A 14,894-nucleotide genomic window follows, 5' to 3' on the forward strand; every position below is an offset into this window, starting at 1 on the left:
AGGTATATTAATGTTGAATTACTCTGTTGTACACCTGAAATTAATATTATATGCCAACTATACTTAAAAATAACAAAATAAAATGAGACAAAAATAGCTATGAGATATAGCTCACATTTGTTAAACTTGCTAAAATAAATGAAATTATACATTCCAATATTGGTAGGGCAATGAAGAAAGAGCACATTCATATTTGGTCAATGGCATTATAGATTAGCATATTATTCCAAATAGCAAGTTCACAAAACATACCCTTTGATTCATAGTCCCTTGCTGGGGAAATACTTCCCAACGAAGTAATTGAAAAGGAAAAGTTCTACTTGTACAAAATATTTAGCTGTCTTTTTAATTCAGAGGCTTTCATCCTTTTAGAACTGAAAGAGACCTAAGAGATTATTTTCCTCTTGGGCTGCACATTTGAATCATTTAGGAGCTTTTAAAAACACTCATGTCCCATGCCCAGAGATTCTGAGTTAATTGTTCTGAACTATAGCCTGAGTCTCCTCAGGTGATTCTAATGTGTATCCAGGAGGAGAACCACTTTTCCACTCCCACTCCATTAGAGGAAGGAGAGAGGTTACAAGGCTTCTGAAGGGAACACACACATAGACGCGGTAAAAGAAATGGGTTGAAAATGAAGATGTTTCTAATTTCTAGTTCTAACTTACAGTCTTGGTGACTAATGGAAATATCCATGCACTCGATATTTAGAAACTAGGTAACAAAATTATGGTGGAATAATACAATGCATTCATTAACTGTTAGTGAAAGGGTGTCTATAGACAAAGCAGAACAAAATGTGTACATACTGATGAGAACCAAGTGTCATAGTGGTTGTCCATTGCTGCCCTCATGGAAAGATTCCCAACTGGGACTGCTGAGTTACCCCTTGGTGCGGGTATGGTCCTCCCTTCATGCTCTCCTCTCCTCACCGGTGACCGAGTCTCTCATCTCTTGTAGGGGGTGGGGTTATTAATGTCCAGGACTGCTGAATGGTGAGCTGTGCATGCTGAACAGTGATGAAGAGTTCATTTTTTAAAATTGTGGTGAAATATACATAGTATAAAATTTACCATCATAATAATTTTTAAGTGCACTGTTCAGTAGTATTAAGTACATTCACATTGTTGTACAACCATCACCACCATCCATCCTCAGAACTTTCTCATCATCCCCAACTGAAACTTTCTACCCATTAAACAATAACTCCCTATTTCCCCACTCTACCAACTCAGTCTCTGGCAACTATTATTCTACCTTATGTCTCTATGAATTTGAGCTCAGTACCTCATAAATGGAATCATACTACATGTGTCCTTTGTGACTAGCTTATTTCAATTAGCTTAACGGCTTCAAAGTTAAGAGTACATTTTTAAGGATAAATTATTCCCTGTCTTTCTATTCCTTTGCCCTTTCCACCAAACCTCCATTTCATTCTGGTTTGAGGATCACTTCATCCCTTCTGCTCGTCCTGGCTTTCCCAGTGGCTACCCTGCCTTCTCCCTCTTCTTTTCCTTAGGTTCAATTTTATCCAGTGAGTAGGACATGGAAAGCTGGTTCTGTAAGCTTGTATCTGAAACTACTAAGTCTGAAGGTTTGTTTTGTTTTTGCATCTTTGTTTCTGCTTCAGTGTGGACTGGGGGAGGAAAGGAGACTCAGGGTATGAAAGACAGAGAAGGAAACAGAACATAATCAAATTAATACTTGGAGACATATGCTTGCCTCAAATATAAAAATGGTATCTATAATATTTTAAAAATTGAGGAAGTTATAGAATTTTATCAGAAGTTTTTTGGTCTAATTATGAGGGAGTATTGTGTACTGTTAACCATATGAAGTCTAGATCTGGGTTATCTGAATTTGAATCCTAGCTCTAACACTGCTTAGTTGTGTGTCCTGGAGCAAGTTACTGAATTTCTCTGTACTCAATTTTCTCATCAATGAAAAGGATATAATAATAATAATAATGATACCTACTTTATAGATTGTTATGAGGAATAAAGAAGCTAATACATATAAAGCATTTATAATACTACCTGTCAAATAGTAAATACTATGTAAGTGTTAGATATTGGTACTTTTTGGTCAGTGTTTTGATGCTTCTGTTATCTGCCACACAAAATTTGGTTAACTATATTAGGAAAAATAGGTTTAAAAATTCAAGATATCATTATTCATTAATAGCCCAAGACCAGACACAATGCAAAGCCCATTAATTGATGAGTGGATAAGTAAAACATGGTGTATCTTTTAATGAAATACTTCTCAGCACTAAAATGCCAACAAGCTGCTGAATCATGCATGCAACAACATAGATGAATCTCAGAAACACCTTGCTAAATGAAAAAATCCAGACACAAAGACTACATATTATATGATTCCATTTGTATGAAATTTTAGTAAGTGCCAAACTATAGAGGCAGAAAGTAGGTAAGTGGTTGCCTAGGTTGTGGAAGGGACCAAGGATTAACTGCAAAGTGACATGAGAAAATTATTTTTTGGTGATGAAAGTTTTAAAACTGGATTTTGGTGATGGTTGTATAACTATAAATTTGCTAAAACTCATTGAACTTTACTCTTAAAATGGATGAATTTTGTGGTATGTAAATTATACTTCTACAAAGCTATTAACAAGAAATTAAAAATAAATTGAAACTGGAGATTCACATCTGTTGCTCTTTAGTCTAATTCTCACTTTTAAAAAAGGTAGAAAAAAAACTTTATTGTTTTTGTAAAGATAACATGTGTTGATTGTTGAGAGACAATTTTCCATGAGTCTGTCATGTTTCTGCACATCTTGCAAGCAGGTTCTAGCGTCCCTTTGTTCCAGACTATCTTTTCAGGGATGTTTGAGGATAGAGAAAGCATCTCCCTCCAGGTCAAAAAGCAGGCATGCTTACTATCCAGTATAATAAAGCGAATGTCTGCCTCGAGAACAAAGGGCAGGCATGCTTAATGTTATTATAAAATATTTGGGTTTCCTAAGCTCAAAGTTTCTCTCTTGTAATGCAAGCCAGTGTGTGTGCAGGGATCACCTGGCCCTCTTTGTGTTGCCCGGTGGGAAGTGGGGATCAGCAAACCAATGAAAAATATACTGATGCTCTGATATGTGAGTAATAAAGTCCTTTTACTCTGACCCAAGAGTCTCGTGTCTTGTCCGCGTCCATAAAACTATAGCAGGTTAACTTGTTAGCTTGCAAAGTAGGTTAAAATCTCTGATCCTTCTTAGTTTTTTCTGTTAAAATCTACACAACATAAAACTTACCATTTTAACCATTTTTAAGTATGTAGTTCAGTGACATTAAGTACCTTTCTACTGTTGTGCAGCCATCACCACTATTCATCTCCAGAACTTTTTCATCATCCCATATTAAAACCCTACCCGTTTAGCACCAACTTCTCACTCCCCCTCCCCAAAGCCCCTGGTTACCACTATTCTACTTTCTGTCTCTAAGATTTGATTATGCTAGGTACCTCTTATAAGTGGAATCATACAATATTTGTCCTTTTGTGTGTGACTTACTTCACTTAGCATGATGTCTTCACGGTTTATCCATGTTGTAACATGTATAAGGATTTCATTCCTTTTTAAGGCTGAATAATGTTCCATTGTATACCTTCACAGTTCTTCACACTAATTATAAAAAAAAAGAAAGAAAAAATACAGAGAAAGAGAGTTTCAATAAGCAAAATGAAGGCTCTTGTGATGGGGAGGGATTGAAGAGAAGAGAGAGAGAGAGAGAGTAACTGGCAAAGAATAGAATTAATTCCATTTCTATAGCCATGAGTGCAGCATTCCACAGGAAACCAAGACCACTGTGGGATTATGCTTGTGCTTCCTGGTGGCTCGAGGTCTAGTCTGGGGGACAGAGCGGCAGACGGGAATCTGAGCAGGGGTTGGGGCCCAAGCCCACCAGCCTCCCTGCCATCACAGGGCTGTTCTTTTCCAGGACAAGGCTGTTGGCCCCAGCAATTGTCCTTGGTCCCTAGCCCAGGCGGGAGCACATGTGGGCCCCTCACAGCCTGTAAGTCATGATGCAAGACATTGACTGTGTTGGCTTAATTTCTCCATTGCCCAGATACAGGTAAAATTAGAACTAGTCCTAATTATAGATCCAGATCTAATTCATCTTGTTAGATCAGTTCATTTAATAGCCAGATGAAATTTGACTTGTGATAAGCATTGTAGGCCCCCTTTTCTAGTGCTTTCCAACCATTACCTCTCCCTTCTGGCCCCTCCCCGCTGTTCTACTCATAACACATCTGAAACTCTGGCCCATAAGAAAGACTTAAAGAACTGATAACATGCTGAAACATTTTTTATGTATTATTTTTCAGTGTAATTGGGATTAAAGTCATAAAATGACATCTCAAAAGAGAACATTTCAGACATGAACTAGAAGGTAGAAGCAGACTTTTTGCTTCTAGGGTTTATTTATTCCCCTGCAAATTGCTCCACATAGAATATTGCTAATCAGTTCATGAGCCAGGCAAGAAAAAACCCAGCCATTTTTTTGGATTGATAGCACGGTTATTAGAGCTAGAAAACACCTTAGAGATCCTCTGGTTCAAACCCTTCATTTTATAGATGAGAAAATAGAGCTTCAAAGAGGGCAAATGATTTGTCAAAGTCACTCAATTAACAACAGGACTAGATGCCAAATGCTCTCTCTCTCTCTGCAGATAGATAGATAGATAGATAGATAGATAGATAGATAGATAGATAGATAGATAGATAAGCTATATCTATTTTTTAATTAAACAACTCTGAGATAGGGAGATGACAACTAATTTAAAACTTAGACGAGCTCACTGAATATTCTAGTTAAGCTTTTTCTTCTGTTAAAAGGATCAGCATTAGAGAAATATTGCTTAGAATTTGGAAATTCTTGACCCTGTGACCTGTATCAGTCATTTTTGCTCCCCTGTACCTAGCAGAGTGCTTTGCATAATAGATGGGCAATGAGTGATGTGTTAGATTTACTCTTTTAATTCCTATGATTTCAAGGAGAAAGATTCTTTTTGATTTTGCTTTGTATAGATATAACAACTAACCGCATCTACCTTCTATACTATGTTCATCATCTCATCTGTCAACTTACCATCGTTATTCCTAAGTAATCGCTGTCCACGCAACTATATGGTGGCTGCATCGAGGACAGGAGTTACTCGCATCTGGACCCTAGGGCATAGCACAGTGATTGACACTGTAGGTGTTCAATAAATGCTTTATGAATTGAGTAAATACAGGTCTTCCTTTTTCCATATTGTTGATATGTGGGTTCTATTTGTTAACTAAAACACCCAGCAACTTAAAAAAAAAATTTCCTAGATTTCAGTTGGAATTTAGTTTTTGTTTGTTTTATTTACATTTAATATCTAAAGAATGTTTCTTTGTTTATTTCCTCATGCATAGAATAGTGATTTGTTACTAACTACTTCCTTTTCTACTGTAAAATGAAAATTGCTAGGTGGCTAAATATAATTTATACATTTATTTTGGCTTTTAGGATACACTACTGTTAGTTAAGTCCATCACTTCACACTTATAAAAATATTTTTTAATACTTTTACAGTTAGTTTAAAGAGAGAATATATCTACTTTAAAACTACATTCTTAAAAAACTAATTATCAAAGAAATATTTTCTGAAATTTCCATGCATTTATAGGTACACACTTTAAAGAGTATTTTGTGTTATGGTTTTCTGGAAAATTTGAAATTAGCAGTTGATTAGCATTCCATTAAGTTTTCAGAATAATTACACATCTATAAGGGCAGTATGTTTAAATCAGAGTAATCAATGGAATGATTGTACATCTATAAAGGAATTGTGATTAAATCACAATAGTTAATTTGTATGAGCTCAACTAAATTTTAGTTTTATTATGCAGTACACCACAGTATGTAGTTTATTATCTGGATAGTTATATTTTTGGATAAATATATTGTTAGAAAAGCTGAATTCAATAATGCTACAACAGAAAGATCACTTAGGAGACTTGGTCAGGTCTAGCTCATACTTCTTTTGTCAAACTTATTGCATGTTTGTTTGAAATAAACTCTGTCTTTCACTGGGATCCTGAATGTCAATGAATAAATCATATATTAGTTTTTCTACAAGTGTGTGTGGACTTCTTTCATTTTGCATTCTTAACAGGGATCAAAGTTCAGTAAATATTTTAATGTATTGATATTGATAGTCAGTACATCTTTATCTAATAAATAGTAGCTGTCTGTTACATAGGCAATATAATGAAAACTCTTCTTTAGCAGTAGTTCTTCCTCTTAATGGACATTGGCACATGATTCACTCACTCTACCTACCTATCTATCTATCTATCTATCTATCTATCTATCTATCTATCTATCTATCATCTACACGCACACATACACACACAGCTAAATGGTTGAAAGGTAATATAGTATGATATGTAGGAGGGTGGGATCTGTGTAGAATAGATCTAGGTTTGAATCCTCTGTCACATTCTAATTGTGTGACTTTAAGAATATTAATCTATAAATCTCATTTTCATAATTCATAAAATGTTTTTATATGTGTGATGATCAAATAAGATACTGTAAAGCACTTAGCATTAATACTTGGCATATAGCATATGTCATTAAATATTAGCTAGGATTATGAAATATTATTTATATTTCTTATTTTTGTTTATTTTTCCTCTTTCCTGTTTCAAGAAGATTTGAAGCAACTTAGTATGTTCTCTAGAGAAATGACTCATGGGAACCATTCCTGCGGCTAGTGGATAAAACTAGGAAGAACCACTGCCTTTCTGCATTAGATGTATTTGTTCTGTATTAGAGAACAAATGGATACTTGGGGAACATAAAGCTTGGAAAATTCTCCTGTGGTTTCCAGGTAGCTAAAGTGTTCATATGCACACTAACAGGAAGTTTATTTAGATGAAGAATGCTGGGCTGAAGTTGATTAGGACTCAGTAGAATTACATTCTTTAATATACTTTAGGTGGCTCAGAAGCTGACCCTCAGTTTGAGTGGAGACCAACATTGCACTTGAAAGACTTTCAGAATAGTTTCTTATAAACAAAGTGTCGCTGAAGGGAGGATACAGCAATGCATGACAAAAACTGCATGGATTTTGGAATCTAAATATCTCTGAATTGCATTTATGTCATTTACTAGCTGTGTGTTCTTTGGCAAATGACTTTGCCTCTTGAAGCCTCAGTTTCATCAGCTAATGATGAAGGAATGATACCTACCTATCTAGTTATTATGAGAATTAAATGAGATCATGCATATACACTGTGTCTGACACGTGATACGTCCTCAACAGGGTTAACTGTAGTTATCATCAGGAAAGTACTTATAGACTACAATATTGGGTCTGTTCAATATTTTGATAGACACAAGTGATCTTTTTCAGTTGATATAATTATCACTCAGAACATAACCTGCTCAATACATATAATCTAAACAATGAGCTTTTAAATTGTTGCTAACGTGTTTCCCTGAAAATAAGACTGGGTCTTATATTGTTTTGCTCCAAAAGACTCATTAGGGCTTATGTTTAGGGCATGTCCTCCTGAAAAAAAAATCATGCTAGGGATGTTTTTCCAGTTAGGTCTTATTTTCGGGGAAACATGGTACAAGTAATAATAGTTGACATTTACTGAGTCTTTATTATGTGGAAATCACTGGGTTAAGTGCTTTCTCTGCATTATCACATTTAATCTCTACAGATGTCCGATACTTTGGATGTTGTTATCCCAATTTTATAGAGAAGGAAAATTAAATTTAGGGAAGAGAAATAAAATGCTTGAGGTGATGTGGCTATTAAGTGCCATTGATGGCCTGGAATCCAGATCTGGTCTGAGTCCAAAGAGCAGGCTCTAACCATGTGGGCTTTCCCACCTCTTATTTAGTTATACAGTTTAAAAAACAAAGAGAATCTCTTGATAGATAGAATGAGCCTATCTGCCTTTAGGAAAAATAAAACATGTTGCTTCTCAAACGCTTTAGTTAATGAATAGGGAATCAAATATTCAAACTTGAAGATGTAACTTTGTAAATTTTCCTGAAATGAGAGAAACCATGAAATTATAATTGTATATCATCAGACAACAGCCACTATGTGTAACCCATTTCTTATTTTGCCTCTAGTTAGCTTCGAGTTCTTTTTTCATTTTGTGTCTTTTAAATATACTATACATGTGTTATGAACAGTACACCCAGAACCATATCTTGGCATTAAAATTCCATGAAGTCCATTTTGGGAATCAGATTACTACCCTTATTTTTAGCTCTCAACACAAGACACTCTTTCCATTGCACTTTTAAATATCCAGTGATAAAGTGATATTGAAAATAGCTCTGCTAGCCAAATAAAAATCCTACTACGTATGTTTGGTTTAATCAGGCCACACCCACTGACTGTCATTAATGTAATTAGTTAAGGAGCCAGCTACCTGCCAGTGTCCCTCTCTTCCCCTCAGTTTAGTACTACCGTTCCCATTTGCTGCTATATTTATCTGCCTTCTTGGCCATAAAAGGCTGTCTGTGTGGCTCTGACATTCTACTGCCTGACCACATGCATTATTTTTGAACTGGCCCCCAGGGTCCTGTCTTTAGCCCTGCCTCTAAACTGTTTCTTGGATTCAACCTACGTGGGTTTCTCATTCTCTCATCCAGCTCCACGGCCACATAGGGACATTTCCACCACCATCACTCTTTTGGAAACTGGTAAGTGTGATATTGAAGCAGAATAATGCACTTGCTATTTTATGGGCTTAGCAGCACTACGGTGTGTCTGGCTTCTTTCTATCTTCTGAGCTCAGCAGTTCTCTCAAAGAGATGTCAGAATAGTAGAGAAATAGGAAAGTGGAGCCCCTGAGAAGGAAGACAAGAGCAACAGAGAGCCAGTTTTCGCTGGCACAGCTATTCTCTTAGCTCATTGTATTCTTTTCAAATTAAGCCACCATTCCTGGAACTATAAGGAGGTAATAGCTGTCTCATATGAAACTGTAAGTGTGAGTTAGGTACTCTTTCCAAGTTACAGTTCAATAGTTTGGCTGAAATCTGGAATGCATGAGATGACAGGAAATCATATGTTCTCCATCTTCTATATGCCTACAATACTCCCTGGTTACAAATTAGACCAAAAGGAGGTAAATTATCTCTGAAGTCACTAGTTTCTAATTCAGTGATTTTTGCTCTGAAATGCCATGTGGATAAATGTAAGAGTGCATTATGATATTCCTAACCTGAACATGGTTAGAGAATATTTGAGAGGCAGCAGAGATCCCCACATAATGATCCTAAAGTTAATATTTTCTGTGAATAATTTTTATCAACTTTTGGCCTCTAATGCCTATACAAAAGTATCATATCACGATTACAACTATGGAGTTAGCATTTCTTCCTAAATTCTCAAATTATTTTCTGGAAGAAAACGCAGGTCTTAGAAGAACAGAAGACAACCAAACCATCTTTCCTCCCAACATACTCTGTTGGGGATAGTCCTGTGTACTTGATGAAGAGAAGGTAGTTGTACCTTCGTTCCAGAGGTCAGAGCTGAGACAACCAGCTCTGTTGACTTAAAGCCAAGCCCCGTTTACTTGTAGTACATTGTCTATGTACTTGGAATATTAAGTATTATTAAAAATAAATGTATTGGAGCAAAATAGAAACAGAGTGGAAAATAGAATTAGGGCAAGATATTTAAAGATTTTATTTTGTGAAAATAACAGCATTTCAAGCCATCTGAGTTGTAAGTTTAGCTTATAACATAATACATAAGAAAGTCATTCATTTTTATTTGGATATCATTCAAATAACATTTGCCATGTTGCAATGTAGTATGTATCATCACAGAAGCATATCTAATACCTTTATAACTGCCTAACCCTATATACTTCTATATTAATATACTCTAACCCTTTTGTTTTATCAAAATTTATCTAATAATTATTCATTACACATGACAATTATTCTGTATATTTTAAAATAGAACAGAAAATAGCAATCTATTTAAGGGTTGAAGCGAAGTTGCTTGCTAGTAGCTATTTTAGCTATTTTTTTTCTTCTTGGGAAATGGCATGTAGACTGATATCTTCTGTGAGCCCTAAGATAAATATTTCTGGAGTGAAGTTTGCTGGATTTTCTTCTCTAGGGAATATATGCTGACTTTTTAAATAAATAAGACGTAGATTTAAACTTGACAAAAAATATGGCAAGTTTAGAAGGATTTACTCCTTATCTAGAATTTAAAGAAAAAGATTTGGAAAAAACTGATCACAACAACTGTGCTCATAAAATTTAAAACAACATTTCAGAACATCTATAAAAATATTACTTCATCCAAAGTTGTTAACATGGCTGATAGGCTTCTACCAGTGGACAGATTATTCAAGAAACCTAATGCAATGTGAAGTCTCCCCTCCCTGTGCTAAGTGAACACATCTTTGATTTTTAGTAGAACTGTTAGCTCAAGTTCACAATGCAAACTGCTACCCTGATGACTGACTTCTTTATGTCAGAGGATTAGAAGCCTTCATGTTCTTAATGGAGCAAATAATTTTTCTGGTTTGACACTATGCCTTTCTGAAGTGCTTGTGAGATTTGAGATAGCTTGTTATATGATAATACAAGCGCACTCCGGGGTTCAGTCCCAGGACTTCCTTTTCCATTTACTATCACTCTTATCTTTTTGTTGTTGTTGTTGTTATAAATACCATCTGTAAGCTGGTGAGTACCAAATATAGGTCTCCATCCTGGGCCTTTAAGGGCCTTTAAGTTGTACTGCAAAGTCACATATCTAACTTCCCACTTAACATCTCCACTTGGAGGCTTAGCAGGTGTCTCATATGTAGAATGTCTTAAACCAATCTCCTGTTCTTCCATCCAGAAGTGCTGCTTTCTTACACTCCTGCCTGTCTCAGTTAATAGTAACTTCAATCTTGCAATTATTCAGGCAAAAACCTTGGAGTCATTTCTCATTCCTCTCTTTTTTTCACACCCTAATAATCCAGAACTTTCAACAAATGCTATTGGTCCTACCTTCAAAACGTGGGCAGACTCTGATCACTTCTCACAGTTCCACTGCTTTTGCGATCATCTCTAGTCTGGACTATTGTAATGGCCTTTATATTAATTTATTGGGGCTTCCATAACAAAGTATCATAGACTATGTGGCTTAAACAACAGAAATTTATCTTCTCACAATTCTGGAGGTTAGAAATCTGAGATCAAGGTATTGGCAGAGTTGTTTTTTTTTTTTTCTGGGGCCTCCCTTTGGCTTAGAGATGGTTGTCTTCTTCTTGTGTCTTCATATGGTCTTCCCTCTGTAGGTGTACATATCCGTGTCCTAATTTCCTCTTCTTATAGGGACATTAGTCATATTGGATTGGAACCCACCCTAATGACTTCATTTTAAACTCATTTCTTCTGTAAGACCCTATCTCCAAACACAGTTACATTCTGAAGTTTTGGTAGTTAGGACTTCAACTTATGAATTTTGGGAACTACAACTTAGCTCATAACAGCCTTCTAACTGGTCTCCTGGTTTTCACTCTTGTCCTTCACCAGTCTATTGTTCAGAATCAGCAAGAGTGATTCTGAGCTCAAAACTTTCTGATAGCCTCTCAGCCTTTTCGGAATAAAAGACAAAGTCCTTACAGTCGCCTGTAGGACCCTACATTGTCTGCCTTTTGCCTGCTTTCCCCCCAAACCTTCACCTCTCCGACATCATCTCCTATACCTCTCCCTGCAACCTTCTTTCCATGCAGCCTCACCAACCTATTTACTCCTGGAGTACAACAGGCATGATCATACCCCAGTGCCTTTGCAGTGGCCTTCCTTCTAGAACACTCTTCCCCCGGATATTCTCATGCTCAGATGTCACTTTCCAGTGAAGGCATCCCTATGTGGCTGTTTAAAATTGCATGCCATCCTCCTTTACTGCTTTATTTTTCTCTATAGCATTTAGCACATTTGAATATACCTTATACTTTACTAATTTTCTCTATTGTCTATCTTCTGCAAGAGAATATAAGGTTCTATATAAAGCTATCAGAGCAAAGATTTTGCTTGTTTTGTTCATCTCTGTATTTCTTGTGTTGGAAGAATACCAGGCTCATAGTATGTCTCAGTAATTATTTGTTGAATGAAAACCACATTGACTGTACCCAGACTGTCCATCGTTACCTGTTCTCCCAGATGAAGCCCCCATCATAATGAAATGCCAGAAAGCTAGAAATATGAATTATTACGGGTCTGAGGACTGAGGAAAAGCATAATAGCCAGGTATGGAAACTTTGCAAAGATGTCCTAGATATATTGAGGGGGTGGGGAAGGGAGGGAGGAAGGAAAAAGAAAGCTGCACAAGGACAGGAGAGGGCACATCTGGGCATGCAGTGTAGAAAGTTCATTGAGGAACCAGTAAAGCTAAACTGCACATTTTCCATTTACTCTTTGGAAAAGGTAAGAGTATTAATTTTTACACATTAGTTTAGATGACTTTTTCTGTGGGATTCGTTCATAGTTCACTCAAAAATTGTTGCTTTCTTATAGGTTGCCTGGTTTCATCGGGGGGCACATGATGTCTCTGCCATTTTATCAGAAATTCCACGAGCAGTATGATGGCAGCTACCGCAACAGGGACCTTCGCACCATTACGAGCCAGTACCGTGAGCAGGAGAAGAAAAGTTCTGCCATCTACACCCACGGCTCCACGGCCTACAGCAGCCGCTCATCGGCTGCGCACCGCCAGGAATCCCAGGCCTTCAGCCAGGCGTTGGCGGCCTCCTACCAGCAGCAGGCGTCCAGGGCCACCGAGTCCACCCTCGCGTCGGCAGTCAGTAGGAAGGCCACCTCAGCCTACGATTATGGCTACTCCCACGGGTATGTCAAAAGCAGCCTTCCAACCTTAGGACAAAGGGACATTCTCTGAACACCCCTCCCACGTCACGTTTTCCTTTCTTCTTCAGTCTGGCAGCCCTGCATTTAAACCGGGTGTGGAGCGAGGCTTTATATTGGGGAGACCTGGGATTTAGGCCTACTTATTTCTTTTCACCCCCTCTCTTTGAGTTTCGCAAAGTGCTTCACAGTCACACTGTAGAGTCTTGCTTGATTTCTGGAAGAAGAAACGTTTTGCCACAGGTTGCATTCGTGGGGCAGAGCCAGAAAATACCATTTCAACACTCCCAGCAGGTTTCCTGGCTCTCAGAATGTTTCTACTTAGGTGAGAAGGCAGTAGAGAATTTAAAATTCACAGGTCACAGAAGGCCAAACTACAGCAGACATGTGTTCTATTTTTTTTCCGTAGCTGAAAGCCAGTATTAAAATTCAGAGCTACTATTCCAGCAGCAGACATTTTCTTTAGCTGGAACATTTTATAAAAACATGCCCTATCTCAGTCAGCCTAAGAATACCAGAAACAAACCTGTATTCCCACAAGATTAGATTTATCGACCCATTGCAATGAGAAAGACCACAAGGTGGAGGAAAAGAGAGAGTTACTATAGGATTCTAGAAAGAATGGAGTTTACATGCAAATCTGGTCTGCCAAGCTAACCCAGAGTGCTGTTTCTTTGGAAACAGTCAAGTTGAGGTAAGTGTGGACTATTGTATCCAAAAACCCCTCATGTGGAGCTCAGTCCCTGGGCTGGGAATCCAAGCTGCTTCTCTCTGTCAACAACTCCTGAGGTTCTCCAGGCAAGAGTGTGATGTCTCATTCTTACTGATAAAATTTCAAACAGCAAACTTACTAATAATCTTTGATCTTAGAGAAGTTTCTTAGTAAGTCTGTAGTCACTCAAAGAAAGAGATTACTATGACACTTTACAGCAGCAGTGTCCCTAGGAGAAACGTGAACTTTGCAATTGGCTTCTCTGTATCTGCTGTTCCAGCCTAATGATGGCTGGGCAGGTATTTACTTTCTCAGTCTAAGCCAATTTTAATTTTTTCAATATCCAGAATGAAATGTTTCCTGGGGATTAAAACACACTCACAAGATACATGTGATTTTATTTTTAAAAATCTATCGTCCTCAGGTATTTACTTTCTCAGTCTAAGCCAATTTTAATTTTTTCAATATCCAGAATGAAATGTTTCATAGGGATTAAAACACACTCACAAGATACATGTGATTTCATTTTAAAAAAATCTGTCGTCCTCGGGAAAAATTGCTGAACTTTAACTCATAAAAATTTCTGGGCCATGTGGTAAATAACCACTTGCTGCCTCGAATTCTCTCCAAAGCATCTGACATAAGTTGCATTTTGTTATAAGCATAATAAAATTTTAAGTCTTATAACATATGAGTCCACAAAATATCTGTTAGGGCATCTGGAAAAAGCATTTATTTCTGGGAATTAAAAAAAGTTATTGAGGAAATAACACAGTGGTTTGTATGAATAGAAGGGAGGAAGATTTCTAAAGGCGGAAATTCCTGAATTCCTGTTGGGTTTAAGCAGCATGTGATCTACAGCTGTGGTTTCATGGGCACTGACAGTGACCTCCTGGGAGCTTCTACTATGTTCAGTGACAGCCAGAGTCCAATGGGGTTTACCTGGAATGTATGATGGCCACGTTCTGAAATGCCATTTAAAATGGAACAGGATCATTTTGCAATTGCACTTTCCTGAGTCATATTCTGCCATGGGTATTCATCAGATCTCGAATTGGCTGCAAATATGGAAATACTGTCATCAAGAGGAATTCATTTCTTTTAACACTTGCTTCAAGTAACTGCTTCGAAGAGGAAAGTTGGGAGGAATTAACACTATGTGTATGTGATAGCATTTTGTTCTCCTGAACAATGTTCCGTAGATGAGACCAATAACCTCATTTAGTAAAGCAGCTGTCTTACAATAGAGGAGGATTACGTTTAAATTACCGTTTTCATGGACTATTTGT

General features: G+C 37.1%; 1 protein-coding gene across 2 annotated transcripts in view; it reads left to right on the forward strand.

Moving 5' to 3' along the window:
• The first annotated feature begins 8,539 nt into the window (after positions 1-8,539).
• MYOM1 (myomesin 1) overlaps positions 8,540-14,894 on the forward strand; it is a 126,302-nt gene continuing 119,947 nt past the window's right edge. The window contains exons 1-2 of one of the 2 annotated variants that reach the window (XM_033087602.1): positions 8,540-8,720; positions 12,549-12,878. In XM_033087602.1, coding sequence (XP_032943493.1) covers positions 12,574-12,878 — 305 coding nt within the window. In that variant the 5' untranslated portion in view covers positions 8,540-8,720; positions 12,549-12,573. The remainder of the gene's footprint in view (positions 8,721-12,548; positions 12,879-14,894) is intronic. The other variant, XM_033087603.1, reaches the window with a different exon arrangement.

This window comes from Rhinolophus ferrumequinum, chromosome 19 (genome assembly GCF_004115265.2).
Source record: "Rhinolophus ferrumequinum isolate MPI-CBG mRhiFer1 chromosome 19, mRhiFer1_v1.p, whole genome shotgun sequence".
Lineage (NCBI taxonomy): Eukaryota > Metazoa > Chordata > Mammalia > Chiroptera > Rhinolophidae > Rhinolophus > Rhinolophus ferrumequinum.